The following is an 18,052-nucleotide window of genomic DNA, read 5'->3' on the forward strand; positions in this document are numbered from 1 at the left end:
GATTCTCCAGGCAAGAACACTGGAGTGGGTTGCCATTTCCTTCTCCAATGAATGAAAGTGAAAAGTGAAAGTGAAGTCACTCAGTCATGTCTGACTCTTCGCGACCCCATGGACTGCAGCCCACCAGGCTCCTCCATCCATGGTGTTTTCCAGGCAAGGGTAATGGAGTGGGTGCCATTGCTTCTTCAACTGTGTTCAATAAGTGCCCTCATACCAAAAAGGTCAGTTTCAACATTCTGCTTACCTTTCTGGCTTCCTACCTTTACTTTTTCTTTTTTTGGCCTTTGTAGTTCTTATGTATTTTTTAGCAGGTCATGGATGCATTTGAGAAGATTTTAAGAATATATTTTATTTTTAGTTGTTTAAAACATATTTATATTTTTAGTTGTTTATAGCAACAGCCTGAGTCTACAAACTTAGTTCATCATTTTATCGGAAATACACTGTCATTGTGTGCTCCTTTCTTTAACTGTCCTTCATTCTTTAGCACTTAGTTATCTTATTGATCTTTCTATCTTATTGATATTTATGTTTATTAACTGTGTATATTTAAGTCCTTGTGAGTACACTTGATTTATTCTATTTGATTTGTTCTATTTCATTTTAGCCTGCTAGACACATAGAAACTATTCAGTAAAATTCTCAATGATCAGTATAAAACAAGTGAGCTTTTCATCAAGGTTATCACAGAGTACATGGTATTTCATTGGTTCGAAAGAGTGAAACCTCTTTTATTAGTGCACCTATCTTACTTTCAGGAGAGAACTTTCTAATTAGAGAAATTTGACTGGCATTGAGGAATTCCTACTTTGTTGTATACATGCATATACAGAAATTTTGTTTTTTCTCTATTAAGCAAGCATAAAATGGGCTGAAATAGTTTATTTTCCTTTTGAGATGTAAGTTTTGGTCAGTAGGGACAGATTGTTCCTCTATAGGTTCTTTAGCAGATAGGAAGCAGATGTGGCATTGGGAGGAGACTGCTAGGGGAAGAACAAATGTATGAGTAATCTGGAAAAAGATTAAAGTCAAACTATGAGTTAAATGTCAGCCTTTGGACCAAAACTTTTCCACTCTTGGTACTTTGAAGAGACAAGCAGCTGAGTGTTCTTAAAAAAGGAGAGACTGTTCTTAAAAGCCAGTACTACTCCACTATACTTACTGTTGATTTTCCAAGTGTTTTTGTTTTTTAACAATCTGATTCAGACTTTCTTTGGCTAGGTAGAATATAGCTCTTCATTAGCCTGTGTTTGTACTTAAGGAGTCTTGTTTTATTTGATTAGAGAATGTCTTTAAAATCATGTGCCCTTTGTCAATGTTTCTAGGAATGTCTGGCATGTTTATTGGTCAAATGCCTTGCAGATGGAAATGAAATTTTGTGAGGAATCTTCTGGATCAAATATGAATCTATTTTTACTTTAATAAAATTATTCAGAGCATAAAGTCTTCATTCTGGGTGTCAATACTAGCTCCTGATCTGGGAAGGATTGCCAGGAAAGTACCTGCTAAGGATCGCAATGATTTTCCCATTCCTGGTGCCTCTTTTTGATTGTGCTTGAATTACAGACATAAGCCAGATGGGCATCAATAGGTCTTCTGGACCTGTGAAGTGCTTCATGATGACATTTACTGGGCATACTGATTTTTTCCTGTTTTCACTAACATGCCTTATAGTGTTAGATTTCACTGAAGAGATTGTTTTGTCTTGTGTTTTGTCATTAGGTTTTGTATGTTGTTGTCATTCCGTCAGTCATGTCCAACTCTTTGCTACTCCATGGAAGTAACACAGCAGGCTCTTCTGTCCCCCACTGTCTTCTGGAGTTTGCTTAAATTCGTGTCCATTGAGCCAGTCATGCTATCTAACCATCTTATTCTCTGCTGCCCCCTTCTCCTTTTGCCTTCAATCAAGCTTTGTGTTTAACAACACTCATTAGAAATTATTAGTCTAATTTCATTCTCCAGGGGAATACTTGAGAGGTAGAGCTAGGAAGAGTTATACTCATTTTAGTTTAAAATTATACCTGTAATAAGGAATAAATCATGGACTCTCTGCAGTCCAGCTTGAAAATAAATAGTAAATAACAGTACATTTAGAATATACCTCAATGGGTGAAATTTTCCAGCTTGTCTGTGCTTCTGGACGTATTATTTCTACTTTTCAGTGCATCTCCCTAATTAGTGACAGATGTCAGGTCACAGCAGTCTTATCAGGTCATAACTTAGAGTTAATTCTTTTCAGATATGCTGGGCCATTGGAAAAAATTGCTCGTCAGCATAGACTAGCTCTGTTGCTCATTAATTAGTATCTTAATGATGAAATAAGTTATCCCATCCTGTGGCAGTTGGAGGAAAACTTAATGAAAGACTTTATGAAATATATTCTATTAGCTACTGACCACCAGTGTAGCATAGTGTTCCTGATAAAGGAGAGATGAGAGATGACAGGTGACCTGTCAAACATGGCTTTTTAACACTTTAAGTTTCTTCTTAAATCAATGTGTTGAGATATAATCTACATGTCATAAAATACACCCATTTTAAGTGTAATGTTCCATGAATCTTGACAAAGTATACATCCTTGTAACCACTACCTCAATCATTAACCTAAGAGAGAAGCCTGAATGTTTACTAGATTCCTCTCTTCCTCACATTCAAACAATTATTCATTTGTGTTCATACTTCACTCTGAATTTCTAGTTAACCTATTCCTGCCTCTTTATTCTCATAGCTACTGCCTTGTTATGATATGTTTGACCCTTACTTTTTTCACCTCTCTTACTTACTGCAATCCACTTTATAACTGGTTTTTCACTTTCTCTCTTTTTTCTTTATGCCTTCCCTGATGTTACTAAGTTATGATTATTCTAGTAGTATTAATCCCCTGCTTCGCTTCAAATCCCTTGATGACCCTTCACATTTCCCCTTCACAGTCATCAGTTTCTTTTTCTTTATTGGAATATAATTGCTTTATAATACTGTATTAGTTTCTGCTGTATAATGAAGTGAATCAGCCATACGTATACATATATCCCCGATGTCTTAAGCCTCGCTCCCACAGCCCCCATCACAGAGCACCGGGCTGAGCTCCCTGTGGTATTCAGCAGCTGCCCACTGTCTGTCTGTCTCACACACAGTAGTGTGTATATGTTAATGCTGTTCTTTCCATTCATCCCACCTCACCTCCCCCTGCAAGTCTGTTCTCTACATCTATGCCTCTATTCCTGCCATGAAAATAGGTTCATTACTACCACTTTTGTAGAGTCCATAACAGTATGGATGTTCCTTAAGAAACTAAACTCAGCCATCAGTTTCTAAGTAAGGGACTGGCTCACAGTGGTAACTGACTTGATGACTTAATAAGGTATGAAATATACATGGAGAATTCAGATTTGTGAAGGGAAGGTGAAGACTTAGTTCACTTAACAATGTGAAAGAAATAAGTTTGCCTTATGTTTCAGTTTTAAAGTTACTTAGAGCATTTTATTTGACTCTAGCTGTATGTTAAAAGCTACAGGGGAAGGTGAGAAGCATCTTTCAACATTCATTTCAAACACTATAAACTGTTATGAGATATTTTATATTGATGAAAAAAATTTATCAATGCTAGGTAGGAAAAATTGCAATGTTTATTCAAGTTTACTTATATTCAAAGTGATTATCACATCTAAATTCATGAACACTTGTATTCATTTGCATATACTAGCCTTTTAAAAAGTGTCTTCCCTAATTCTCTAACCATGTCTTGAAAAACCAAATGTGTTTATGAATTATGAGATTTACCTTTTAGACTGGTATAGATAAGCTCTGAGGTAAAATGGTGATAGCAGAGTATCTCTACCTTGAATGGGAGGAAAATATAGAAGAAATATTTAAATGTGGCAATAAGTAATATAATAAAAACTTTATTTTTGTTATAGACATTATCTCACCTTAGTTGCTAAGCATATAGGTTAGTTTCTATACCATCAATATTCTAATCCTCTAGCTTTTCTTAATACAGAAAGATATTTAATATAGTTCCTAAATAAGTAAAGTAGTCCTAAAGTGCTTTTAGGCCTGTTTATGGGCTTCTGTGTTGGCTCAGACGGTAAAGAATCTGCCTGCAATGCAGGAGACCTGGGTTTGATCCCTGGGTCGGGAAGATCCCCTGGAGAAGGGAATGGCTACCCACTCCAGTATTCTTGCCTGGAGAATTCCATGTACAGAGGAGCCTGGCAGGCTACACTCCATGAAGTCACAAAGTTGGACGTGATTGACTGACTTTAACTTATATTAGTTATTTGAATAGTCATTAAAGAGAGTGATTCTAATATAATTGAGATTTATCAGTCTGCTTTGAGGTATTATTTAGAAAAGTGGTTATTTGCTGCTTTTAAAAAATGAGTCCTTAAAAAATTCAAAATAAAACTACTATGTGATCCAGCAAATCTTCTGGATATTTATCTGAAGAAAGTGAAAATATTAACTTGAAAATCTGTAGGCACTCCAGTGTTCACTGCAGCATTGTTTACAGTAGCCAAGATATGGAAACAACCTAAGTGTTGATTTATGGTTAAATGGATAAAGAGAATATGATACACACACGTACACAATGGAATATTATTCAGTCATAGGAAAGAATGAAATTTTGCCATTTGCAACTGCGTGGACGGACCATGAGGGCATTATGAAATAAGTCAGAAAGACAAATATGAACTCACTTGTATGTGGAATCTGAAAAATAAAACATTAAGCTCATATATAAAAAGCAGATTGGTGGTGGCCAGAGGCAAGGGGTGAGGTGTTGGTGAAATGGGTGAAGGGGGTCAAAAGGTATAAACTTCCATTTATAAAATAAATAAGTCATGGGGATGTAATGTACAGCATGTTGACTATAGTTAATGATATTGTATTGCATATCTGAAGAGTGCCAGGAGAATAGATCTTGAAAGTTCTCATCACAAGAAAAAAATATTCTGTAACTATGTATGGTGATGGATGTTAATGCTAGTTAATAATGGTGACCATTTTGCAGTATATAGAAATATTGAATCATGTGCATACCTGAAGTTAATACAATATTGTATGTCACCTATAACTTAATAAAAAAATGGAAGTCCTGATTACAAGCAGATATTGACAAATGGATTCTAAAAATTATATGGGAAAGCTAAGACCTAGAACAGCAACACGATGCTGAAAAAGAACAGAGTTGGAGGACTGATACTGTCCTATTTCAGGACTTACTATAAAGATACAGTATAATCCAGACAGCACAGTATTGGTGATAGAATAGAAGGTCCAAAAATATACCCACACAAATATAGTGAAGTGATCTTTGACAAAGGAGCATAGGCAATTCAGTAGAGAAAGAATAGTCCTTTCAATAAATGGCACTGTGAGAATTAAGTATTCATCTAAAAATGAATCTAGACGTAGACCTTATACCTATTGCAAAATTAACTCAAAGTGGATTATACCTAAATATAAGACACAAAACTGTTGAACTTCTAGAAGAAAACTCAAGAGAAAATCTAGGCACCCTTGGGTTTGGTAGGTTTTTAGATATAACACCAAAATTATCCATAAAAAAGGAAATTTATAAGTTAGACATATTAAAATTAAAAAGTTATGCCATGTGAAAGACACAATTAAGAAAATGAAAAGAAGTCAGACTGGGAGAAATATTTCAAAACATATTCTGATAAAAGACATATTTATGATATAAGAAAAAAAAAACTCTTAAAATTCGGCAATAAGGAAACAAATACAAAGGGACCCAAGAACTGAAAATGCAAAGAAGGTATACAGATAGCAAATATGCATATGAAAAAATGCCAACATCTTTGTCCTTTGGGAGTTGCATGTTAAAACTGTGAGATCACTGAACACATATTGGAATGGCTAAAATTAAGAAAAAACTGACACTTATGAAATGCTGATAACACTATAGAGCCAATAGGAATTCAAGATGGTACAGCTACTTTGGAAAACAATTTGGCAGTTTCTTACAAAGCTAAACATAGTTTTACTATAATCCAGCAATTGCATTGTTGAGTATTTACCCAATTGAGATGAGTATTTACGTTCACACGAACACCTGAAGATGAATATTTACAGCCACTTTATTGATAGTCACTGAAAACTGGAAGTAACCAAGATATCTTCAATAGATGAATGGACAAACAAACTGTGATACAGCCAGAAAATGGAATATGATTACTGAGTGATTTTTTTTTAAAGAAACTATGAAGCCACAAAAAGATACGGATGAACCTTAATTGCATACTGCTAAGTGAAAGAAATCTGTCTGAAAAGGCTGTAAACTATATAGTTCCCATTATGTGAAATTCTGGAAAGGCAAAATTATATAGACAGTAAAAAGATCAGTGGTTGCTAGAGATTCAGGGATAAAGGAAGATGGTTAAATGGGGAATTTTTTAGGTCCATGATAGTTTCTTGGTGGATACATGACATTATGTGCTTGTCAAAATTCACAGAACTTTACAGCATAAAGATTGAACCTTAATGTATGCATATTAAAAAAATAATTTAGGAGATTGGAGAATCTGAGGAAGAAATGAATATAGACTATGACAGGAGAATGTAACCACCTTTTAATTGTATGGAACAGCCTTCTTGAAGGTGTGAGAAGGACGAGTGGGAGGGGAAGGTGCTAACCTAAGTAGCTTTGGAGATGAGTCTGTAAGATGATGCAAAAGGAGCTACACATTATCATTATGCTTTTGTTAATAAAGTGATTTCCCAAGGGAGTGTAACAAATTGAAAATTCTCATACCACTATACATATATTCTGGAATTAATAATTAACTAAATGGATGAGAGATGGTGAGAGCCAGATTTCTCCTGGTTGGAGTAGGAATTTTCAGATAAGGGGAGAGGTTACAATGATCCTTTTGGTGATAGAGTTGGAAACATCAGTGTGAACTCATGTTTAGCTTAATATAGGCACAGATGGTTAGAGAAGAAATACGCATATACACGCAGGTTGATATACATGCATGTATTTCCTTGCTCTGTCATCAGAGGGCCTGAAAGAAATGACACCCAGTAGTAAATAGTACACCTTGCCACCAGATCTTTGTTTCTAATGCCATTTCCCAATAAAGGAAACCTTGGCTTCTTAAAGAAATGGCTGATTCTAGGACTGGAGTAGGAAATATACAGTAGGTGTCTAGAGAATCTTATAATGCTGTAAAGTAAGGAAGTGCTTAGAAAAACAAAAAAATCCATGTTAATAGGGGTATGTCAAAGGGACATAGGAGCCAACTGAGAGATCTTCCAATGGCCAAAGCTGGAACAATTTAAACAATAAAAAATAAGTAAAGATGTACTGGATTATAACCCAAAGAATGAAATTAAATGTCCATGAATAGAAACCCAATACAAATAAACAAACAAGAAAAAGACAATCTTCCTTGGAAAAATTCCAATTAATTTATGTCGATACTATGCCCTCAGTGAGAGGAAACTGAACTTCCACTCCCTCAGTATGGGCTGCACATAATGACTTCCCTCCAAAGAGTTCAGTATGGAAAGAAGGGGAGAGAAGAGTAATTTTACATTGGAGGAGCCTGACAAACATTGCTTCAGTCAGGTGATCAAGGTCAGCTTTCAACAATGGTGTCATATTAATTAATAGTTTGTACTGTAACCCCAATCATGAAAAAAAATCAGATGAATTCCAATACAGGGTCAGCCTACAGAATAACGGATCAGTGCTCCTCAAAACTGTCAAGGTTATCAAAAATGTCACAGCCAAGAGGAGCCTGAGGAGACGTGACAACTAAATGTGATGTGGTATCCTGGATGGGATCCTGGAATTGAAAAAGGGCATTAGATAAAAACTAAAGAACTCTGGATGAAATATTGAGTTAGTAAGAATATGTCAATATTCGTTCATTAATTGTAAAAAATATGCTAATTCATGATGTTAATAATAGAGGAAGCTTGGTGTGGAGCGTGTGGGAACTCTGAACTGTCTTCTCAGTTTTTCTGTAAATGTGAAGGTGTTCTAAACAATAATGTATGTTAAACAAAACAAAGTTATTTGAAGGGCTCGCAGTAACCCAGTGCTTTCTGTCTCTCCTCCAGTTTTGAGAGTGTTTGCTGCCTCGCTGACTCCACTTCTCTCTCAGACATCACCTTTGATGGCAATCCCATAGCTCAAGAGTCATGGTACAAGCACACAGTCCTTCAGAATATGATGCAGCTGCGCCAGCTAGACATGAAGAGAATCACAGTGAGTGAGAACTCTTCTCAGGTGCTCGCCATATTGGTGTAGTTAGCATGGGCTAGGAAATGGGAGTGCATATTCTTTGCTTAAAACACTGATTTTTAACAATCTATGGATTATCATGACTATATACTAAATAATTATGACAAACTTTCTTTTTTACCTCCTATCCATATTCCCAATTTCATTGAATTAAGTTCCTAGCCTTCTGTTTGAATTAATCATCATGTTTGCTTTTCATTCTTGCTTAGTACCCAGCTAACAGTTTACTTTGGAATAGATGAGTGAGGATTTCATTGGTAAGTTACATAGTGTAATGGCTAAGAAGATGGGTGCTGGAGCCAGGCTGCTTGAGTCTGAATCCTGGCATGACCATTTTCTAGTTGCATGACCTTTGACAATTTACTTAACCTTTCTATCTAATTTTCCTCAAAGTAAAATGGGGATCATAAGTATGTTATATCATTGTTGTCAAGATGAAATTAAGTATTAAACCTTAGAACAATGTGAATCTTCCAGGAAACATAATATGCAGCTATTAATATTATTCCTTTTGATGCTGTATTTCTCGAAGTATCTCCTTTTTTATTCCTTCTGTCTCCATGGTAGACATTTTTCACAGTAGAAGTTGTGATATGGCTCCTGATCTAAGTGAAATGCTGCTTATAGTACTCCTCCTTTTAGGTGTACAGTGCACATAAGCATACTTTAGCCTCTAAGAAGTTCTGTAATAAAGAAACTTGCCTGAATTTGTTTTGTTGCAACCCAGATTTATTGGAACAGAAAATATCTGTTAATGATCTCAGTTTGATAATCTCTGACCTAGAAAAATATTCTAAACCTCCACTGTTTTCGTAATTTTAGACTGTGCTAATTTTATGTGGATTTTCTTTTTTTTTTTTTTTTTTGTCCATATCCTGTGTCTGCTGGTTTCTTAGTTCCCCAGCCAGGGATTGAACTTGTACCCTCGGCAGTGAAAGCACAGAGTCCTAACCACTGGAAAGCCAGCAAATTCCCTGATGTGGATTCTGAGTGATCACTCAGGTTTACTCAATTGCCAAGTGACTCATTGCCTGTCCACTGGTTTCACAGTGTGTGCCATTCACGTTTCTACGTCAGTGATATTGTGGACATCAAGGTGGCTAACGGGCGAAGTGTGGATGAGCTCATAAACACTAGGGATCCCCTAGGGTTCTACCTCTGTCTTTGCTCCAGCACGGAGAGAAGGCTCTTTGTCCCCTCAGTTCCTTTGGATCTATGCCGGCCACTCTGTCTGGTACTTTTGCTCTTATCTTCTTGTCTTTCTTAGTTAAGGGTCTTAGTACTCTCTTCCTGTTGAGGTTGCAATGAACAGGGTGAGAAATGAAGCTTACCCATTCATGTAAGTTAGTAATTATATGATGTGTTTCTCATAGTAAGTTTATGTCAGTCTTGTCTACTCAGCTAATGTATTTGGTCCTTAAGGGCAGAAGCCATTCTTCATCTTCCTTGCCTGGTACATGGAGATGTTCTATGCATGTTTATTTTCTTTCCTTCTCTATGTCATACAATGCTGAGAATGTAGTAATATTCAGTAAAGACTTTTTGGTTGAGTAAAATTTACCCATTTCCATGCCTTAAATAAAAGAAAAGTTGTGTGAGTTGCTCAATCACAGTCACTTGTGCAACTCTTTGTGAGCCCATGGACTGTAACCCGCCAGGCTTCTCTGTCCTTGGAGCTTTCCAGGCAACAGTACTAGAATGGGTAGCCATGCCCTTCTCCAGGGGCTCTTCTGGACCCCGGGATCGATGGGCTTCCCCGGTGGCTCAGATAGTAAAGAATCTGCCTGCAATGCAGGAGACCTGGGTTTGATCCCTAAATCAGAAAGATCCCTTGGAGAAGGGAATGGCTATCCACTCCAGTATTCTTGCCTGGAGAATTCCATGGATGGAAGAGCCTGGTGGGCTACAGTCCATGGCATTGCAAACAATCTGACACAACTGAGCAATGAACTCTTTTGGAGAACAAACAGCGCTATCTATAATCACTGTCCTTGTACATTCGCTAGAATGTGCTTGCTTGGCAAGGAGATGAGGAAAATCCCCTGGGATGGGCGAGGGCCAGCTCTTCTGCTAAATATAGAGCAGCAATCCTTATGCATCTGTTCCTCCACTGTTAATTTTAGAAATTCAAAAAATTTTGATGGAAATAATCTCAAAGTTACAGTACAAAGAACTTTGTTTTATTGAACAATTTGAGAATAAGCTGCTAACTCAATTCCCCAACTGCTCTGAATACTTCATGGTATATCTTGCAAGCAGAGACATTCTCTCATGTAAACACAGTATAACCAACAACATCAAGGAAAAAACATTGAATAATTGCTAGTGTCTAATCATCACACCACATTCACATTTTACCAATTATATTAAGAATGTTCTGTGGGGCAAAATGATCCAGTTTGGAATTATGCATTGCATAGAGGTACATTCTGTTGTCAGGTTGTCTCTTGTCACTGTATTTCCTGAACAGTTTCCTAGTCTTTCCTTGACTTCATGACTGACATTTATGAAGATTACAGGTCAGTTATTTTATAGAATGACCCTTAAGTCAGGTTTTATTTGATGTTTCCTCATGATTAATTAGTAGTTATAGCTTTTTGGCCTAAATAGCACACAAGTGATTTTGCATTTCTCATATTGTATCCTATTGAGTGTTCTGTAATGTATATCTTCATTGATGTTGTTTACTTTAAGGTGGTGTCTGTGAGGCTTCTGCATGTGAAATTATTCCCGTTTCCTTTTCTTTTGGTGTTCTGAGATTCAGTTTCCAATGTGGAGGGCAGGGTTCCTCACACCTCCAGTAAGAAGTTCTCAGAACACCAGCTCACTGTTCAAGAATTCAATTCAGACACTATCCACCTGGAGATAGCATCAGATTCCACAGGTTGAGGGCTCAGTCTGGAAAACTGCATGTGTACCCGCCCTGCTCTGCCAGACGCCAGTAACAAGTCCAGGTTATTACCTGTACTTCTGACCTACTGGCAGAAACTGTTAGGTTGGCCAAAAAGTTTATTTGGGTTTTTCCATAACAGCTTATGGGAAAACCTGCTGCTGCTGCTCCTGCTGCTAAGTTGCATCAGTCGTGTCCGACTCTATGCGACCCCATAGACGGCAGCCCACCAGGCTCCCCCGTCCCTGGGATTCTCCAGGCAAGAACACTGGAGTGGGTTGCCACTTCCTTCTCCAATGCATGAAAGTGAAAAGTGAAAGTGAAGCCACTCAGTTGTGTCCGACTCTTAGCGACCCCATGGACTGCAGCCCACCAGGCTCCTCCATCCATGGGATTTTTCAGGCAAGAGTACTGGAGTGGGGTGCCATTGCCTTCTCCAGTGGGAAACCTGAGTGAACTTTTTGACCAACCCAGTACTTACTAGGTAAAATGATATGACTCAGAAACAGCCAGATGAAACAGATGCACAGGGCTTGGTGGGAAGGGACACAGAGCTTCTGAGCATACCACTCTCCCCAGATGTCCAGGTTTCACCAATCCTGAAGCTCTCTGAACCTGTCCCTTGGACTTTTTATGGAGGCTTCATTAAATAGTCATAACTGATTATATCATTGGCTATTGGCAGTTAATTCAGCCTTCAGCTCCTCTTCTTTCCCTGGAGATCTGGGAGTGCAATGGAAAATTCCGACCTTCTTAATTGCCTGGTTGGTTCTCCTGGCAACCAGCCTCCATCCTTAGATGAGGTCCAAAAGTCATCTCATTAATGAAACAATAGATACCTTTATCACTCTACACACTTAGGAAATTCCTAGGGTTTGAGGAGCTGTGAACCAGAAACTGGGATGAAGATCAAACATGTATTTCTTACAATAAATCATACTATCACACTTGTAATTATGTACCTCATAAAAATTTCAATTTATTAACTTATTCATATCAGTATAGTCTCATGGTATTTTGTTTCACCTTTTGTTTATATCTTTTAGTAACTTTAGTTTGTAAAGAATATACCTTGTAAAAGACTTTCTATAAATTTTCCAACCTGGGCTAGTATTGACAAATACTAGCCCATGAGTGGGTCACCTGTTTTTGTAAATAAAATTATATTAGAACACAATCATGTCCACTCACTTATCTATTATTTATATCTGCTTTAATGCTACACTGGCAGAATTGAGTAGTTGTTAAAGAAACTATATAGCCTGTGACCCTAAAATATTTACCATCTGGCTGGAAAATTTTACTGATACCAGTTCTATAACTACTGTTTTCTAGCTGGAGTGGATTACATAGGCACCTCATGAACTTGTGTGTACTGTGGCTATGGTTCCCCAAACTGTGTGCCAAAGATACTGTGAACTCACAGGGGCGTTGTGGAGTATTTATAATTTTCAAGCAAAAGGCAATGAGATTTGATATCTGTGAGACCCTGAGAAAATTACTAGCTTAAGGTAGTTTACCATCTCAACATTATGTCACAATGTATTTCTCTCTATGGCATTATATCCTGGCAAAGCTGACCTTTCAGTGACTGTTGTGATAAAAACAAATACTAAAATCAGTACAGAGCAGGAGATGAGGGTAACAGTATCCAATCTAATTCTCATGGTTGAGAAGTTGTGTAATGCCTTTCAGATACACACATTTCACTAGTAAGTAATTATAGTTATTCAAGAGTGATATTTTTTATTTAATTTAAATTATTATTTTTGAAATGGTTTCCTTGTGACTCAGCTCATAAAGAATCTCCCTGCAATGTGGGAGACCTAGGTTCGATCCCTGAGTTGGGAAGATCCCCTAGAGGAAGGGAACGGCTACCCACTCCAGTATTCTGGCTTGGAAAATCCCATGGACTGTGTACTCCATTGGGGTTGCAAAGAGTTGGACACGACTGAGTGAATTTCACTAAGTTGCTAGAACATGAATCTTGTTGTTTACTAACTACTTAATAAACAGGGCTATAACATATGTTTTTTGACCTAGTGGTACCATGGAAAAATTCCTAAGACAGTCTTAGGCACCTTGGAGTTTCTGTACTAGGGTGTGTATTAGACTCTAGAGATGACAAGATCAGAATCGCAGTTAACACCCTCAAGTTACTTACAGTCAAGTACAGAGGCAGGCATGCAGCCAGATTATAATGAAAAGTGACAAACTAGTTAGATAAAATTGATTGATAAATAGATATGTGTATGTTTACACACACACACACACACACACACACACACACACACACAGCAGGATGATATCAAAGAGCAAAGCTGTCCTATGTATACTGGAGAAATAGGAAAAATTCCAAAGGAGAAAAGACTTGAGACTTGAGGAGGGCCAGAGACAAAGGAGGATGTATCAGTATGAAAGTGTTCTAGAGAGAGAGAAGGCACGCAAAATGCAGAAGGGTGTGAGGACATAGCAACTCAGAGCGGTTCAGCATGGCTGAGCATGGAGTGTTCATAGGCGAGAAGAGCAGCAGGAAAAGGATGCATGACCAGTAAGAGCTGAGTCATGAAGAAGGTGTTTTATGCCATAAGGAAGAGTTTAGATTTTTGTGTTGAACATAATAGGAAACTCTTGAAGAGTTTAAGATACTTAAATTGGATTTGCCTGTTGAAAAGGTTGTCTGAGTAGCAGCCCAGAGGACGAATTGGGAAAGATAGCATAAGTGATAAAATGAGAAACGGGTTAGTCAGGATAAGAGCTTCTGGAGTGTGTGATCTAGAGGATGGCAAGAGATAATATGGTATCTCAAGATAATGTGAGTTGCTGGCCTCAATTCCTATTTTGCTTTTGTTATCTCTGTTAGGAAAAATAACTTTTAGTCAGTAAAGAGAAGAAATAGATATTAATAAAGTGAAAATAAAGCCTTGGATAGGTGAATGAAAAGTTTGAATCCAGACCTGTTAGGGGCTGAAGGCCCTTATGGGGATTCCCAGGTGGCACTAGTGGTAAAGAATCTGCCTGCCGATGCAGGAGACTAAGAGATGCAGTTTTAATCCCTAAGTCAGGAAGATCCCCTGAAGTAGGAAATGGCAACGCGCTCTAGTATTCTTGCCCAGAAAAATTTCATGGCCAGAGGACCCCCGATGGGCTACAGTCCATGGGGCTGCAAAGAGTCTGACACAACTGAGCTCATAGCCTAAAGGGCTTCATAGTAAATATTTTAGGCTTTTGGGGATATACAGTCTGTGTTGAAAGCTATTCAACTCTCTCATTGTAAAATAAAAGCAGACATGAGCAATACATAAAAGTGAGCATGGCTGTGTTCCAATCAAACTTTATTTACAAAAACAGATGACATGCTGCATTTGTTCTGTGGGCTAGAATTTGCCAATCTTTGATCTAGAGCAGTGAATAAATGTAGTGAATAAATTGCTAGGCCTTTGGAAGTTATATCTGGAAAGCACTGTAGAATAGTAGAGTAGCTAAAAGGTAAGATAAACTAATCTCTCTTTTTATCTTGGATAGAAAAAATATTGTGGCAAATTATGACGATTAACTTGAATGTAGATTATGAAAGAAATCTAAATTGGATTATTTAGATGATTTGTGAGTACTTAAGGAATTGATCACAAGGAGGCAGCATTAGTTCACTAAAAACAATTTGTGCCAGACAAAATTAGGTTACTATTTTAGATATTATAAATAGACCTTCTCAGAAGAATACTATAGAGAGACAGTGTTTTGGTATCTAAGCGAAGCACTGAGTGAAGTCTTTCATGATAGCACATTGAGTAAATTGTATGACAACATAGTTAAGTGGATTTGTGATTGGAGTATACCTACAGAACAGAAAGTAATGGATTAATGGCCAGCCTGCAGAGAAATCTGTACTGGGGTGCTGTGAGGCTTTTTGCTCACTCTCATTCTCTTAAACGTGTTTAAGTATTGACTAGTTGAGTAATAAAATATGTAAATGAAAAACTGGGGAAGTTAGAAATCCTGATAGACCAGTTGATGAAATCAGAATCCAAAAGAAGCTCAATAATCTAAAACAAGGTTTGGTAAACTACAGCCTGTGAGCCAAATCCATCCCACAGACTGTTTTTTGTTTTTCATAGCTCTCAAGCTGTGAATGGTTTTTACATTTGTGAAGCACTGTGAAAAAGAAAAAGAATATGTGCTGGAGATTTTATGTGTATGTGGATCGCAAAGCTTCAGATATTTGCTATCTGGCTCTTTGTAGAAAAAGTTTGCCGACTTCTAATCTATAAATATAAGCAGAATTTAGCAAGATAAAAAAATAGATAAATTGAAAATTCTAGACTTAGCTTCTTAACAACAAACATGACAGTTCTCAGCCAAATGAAAGGTTGGGGGAAAGAGAATTAGCATGTGTGAGAAAGACTTGCATTGAAATTGATAAGTTCAAATTGAGTTAATTATGAAATGTGATTATTAGAAGTTAATATGGCTTAAAACAATATTCATTTATAGAAATAGAGAATTTAGAAAAATGGACAATAGTTGCCTTTTTTCCTTTGTTAAATTACAGCCGAACTGTTAGTTTTAGAAGGGTGATTGCAAACAAACATTTCCAGAAAACCTAGCATAATTCATTGACAAGATACTACAGTAGTCTTCAAATATTTTTACGACTATACAAAAAAGGAGGGAATAGACACATTTTTAAAAATTTTTTTATTTATTTTAATTGGAGGCTAATTACTTTGCAATATTGTAGTGGTTTTTGCCATACATTGACATGAATCAGCCATGGGTGTGTATGTGTCCCAATCCTGAACCCCCCTCCCACCTCCCTCCCCATCCCATCCCTCGGGGTCTTCCTAGTGCACTGACCCTGAGTGCCCTGTCTCATGCATGGAATCTGGACTGGCGATCCATTTCACATATGGTAATATACATGTTTCAATGCTCTTCTTTCACATCATCCCACCCTTTCCTTCTCCCAGAGTCCAAAAGTCTGTTCTTTACATCTGTGTCTCTTTTGGTATCTCACATATAGGGTCATCGTTACCATTTTTCTAAATTCCATATATATGCGTTAATATACTATATTGGTGTTTTTCTTTCTGACTGACTTCACTCTGTATAATAGACTGCACTTTCATCCACCTCATTAGAACTGATTCAAATGCATTCTTTTTAATGGCTGAGTAATATTCCGTTGTGTATATGTACCACAGCTTTCTTATCCATTTGTCTGCCGATGGACATTTAGGTTGCTTCCATGTCCTAGCTATTATAAACAGTGCTGCGATGAACATTCGGGTACACGTCTCTTTCAATTCTGGTTTCCTTGGTGTGTATGCCCAGCAGTGGGATTGCTGGGTTTTATGGCAGTTCTAAAATAGACACATTTTGAAGGACTAGAACAAGGACCATTGTATGGAAAATTCCACCTCCCAGAATTTTTTATTTCCAGGCAGTATTTTGTGAATGCAGGTGCTAGTCTCACAATTCTGAAATGGACACAGTATCTAAAGTTTCCACCTCAAACTCACATATAGTTGGCTTCATATGAACTTGTTTACAATTTGTTCTCCAAAATATGAGGTAGCCTATCTGAGGTGGAAGTGAGTGTCTTGTGGTGGTAGCCGTTACTAATGCCCCCAGTGTGTTCTTCCATCTTCCAGGTGGAAAGATAATATTTCCCTTTCCCTTGGAGTTAAACATGGTCATGCAACTTGCTTTGGTCAGTGAAATGTGAGCAGAAGGAATGTACATAATTTTCAGACAGAAGGCTTTAAAGGCCAAGTGCGATTTTCTGGGCTTTTCTCCCATGCGATGGTCATTGTTGAAGGCAAATATTGAGTCAAAGATGCCATCAAGTCATAGCACCTAGGAACACTTAGCCTACTACATGGAGAACAGCTGGGCTGTTCTTTGCATGATCAAGAAACAAACTTTTCTTATTGTAAGCCAGTGTGAGTTTTAAAGTTATTATGGTAGTATAACCTATCCTGTTCTGGCTTTTTCTCCCCTAATGTATAATATGGAGGTTGCAAACAAGATGGCAGAGGGAAGCATCACTATGAACAAAGCTAGTGGAGGTGATGGAATTCCAGTTGAGCTTTTTCAAATCCTAAAAGATGATGCTATGAAAGTGCTGCACTCAATATGCCAGCAAATTTGGAAAACTCAGCAGTGGCCACAGGACTGGAAAAGGTCAGTTTTCATTCCAATCCCAAAGAAAGGCAATGCCAAAGAATGTTCAAACTACCACACAGTTGCACTCAACTCACACACTAGCAAAGTAATTCTAAAAATTCTCCAAGCCAGGCTTCAACAGTACATGAACCAGGAACTTCCAGATGTTCCAGTTTGAACTGGATTTAGAAAAGACAGAGGAACCAGAGATCAAATTGCCAATATCCATTGGATCATTGAAAAAGCAAGAGAGTTCCATAAAAACAGCTAGTTCTGCTTTATTGACAATGCCAAAGCCTTTGACTATGTGGATCACAACAAACTGTGGAAAATTCTTCAAAGAGATGGGAATACCAGACCAGCTGACCTGCCTCCTGAGAAATCTGAATGCAGGTCAGGAAGCAACAGTTAGAACTGGACATGGAACAACAGATTGGTTCCAAATCAGGAAAGGAGTACATCAAGGTTGTATATTGTCACCCTGCTTATTTAACTTATATGTAGCATACATCATGCAAAATGCCGAGCTGGGTAAAGCACAAGCTGAAATCAAATTGCTGGGAGAAATATCAATAACCTCAGATACGCAGATGACACCACCCTTATGGCGGAAAGCGAAGAAGAACTAAAGAGCCTCTTCAAAGAGAAGAGTGAAAAAGTTGGCTTAAAACTCAACATTCAGAAAACTTAAGATCACGGCATCCGGTCCTGTCACT

At 37.6% G+C, this 18,052-nt stretch overlaps 1 protein-coding gene across 14 annotated transcripts in view; it reads left to right on the top strand.

Annotated features, from left to right (window-relative positions):
* The window catches only part of LRRC49 (leucine rich repeat containing 49), a 153,218-nt gene that overhangs the window by 76,318 nt on the left and 58,848 nt on the right, over positions 1 to 18,052 (top strand). For 12 of the 14 annotated variants that reach the window (XM_070468737.1, XM_070468740.1, XM_070468741.1 and 9 more), the window contains one exon: positions 8,095 to 8,263. In XM_070468737.1, coding sequence (XP_070324838.1) covers positions 8,095 to 8,263 — 169 coding nt within the window. The remainder of the gene's footprint in view (positions 1 to 8,094; positions 8,264 to 18,052) is intronic. The other 2 variants (XM_070468738.1, XM_070468742.1) reach the window with 1 other exon arrangement.

Source organism: Odocoileus virginianus, chromosome 6 (assembly GCF_023699985.2).
Source record: "Odocoileus virginianus isolate 20LAN1187 ecotype Illinois chromosome 6, Ovbor_1.2, whole genome shotgun sequence".
Taxonomy (NCBI): Eukaryota; Metazoa; Chordata; class Mammalia; order Artiodactyla; family Cervidae; genus Odocoileus; species Odocoileus virginianus.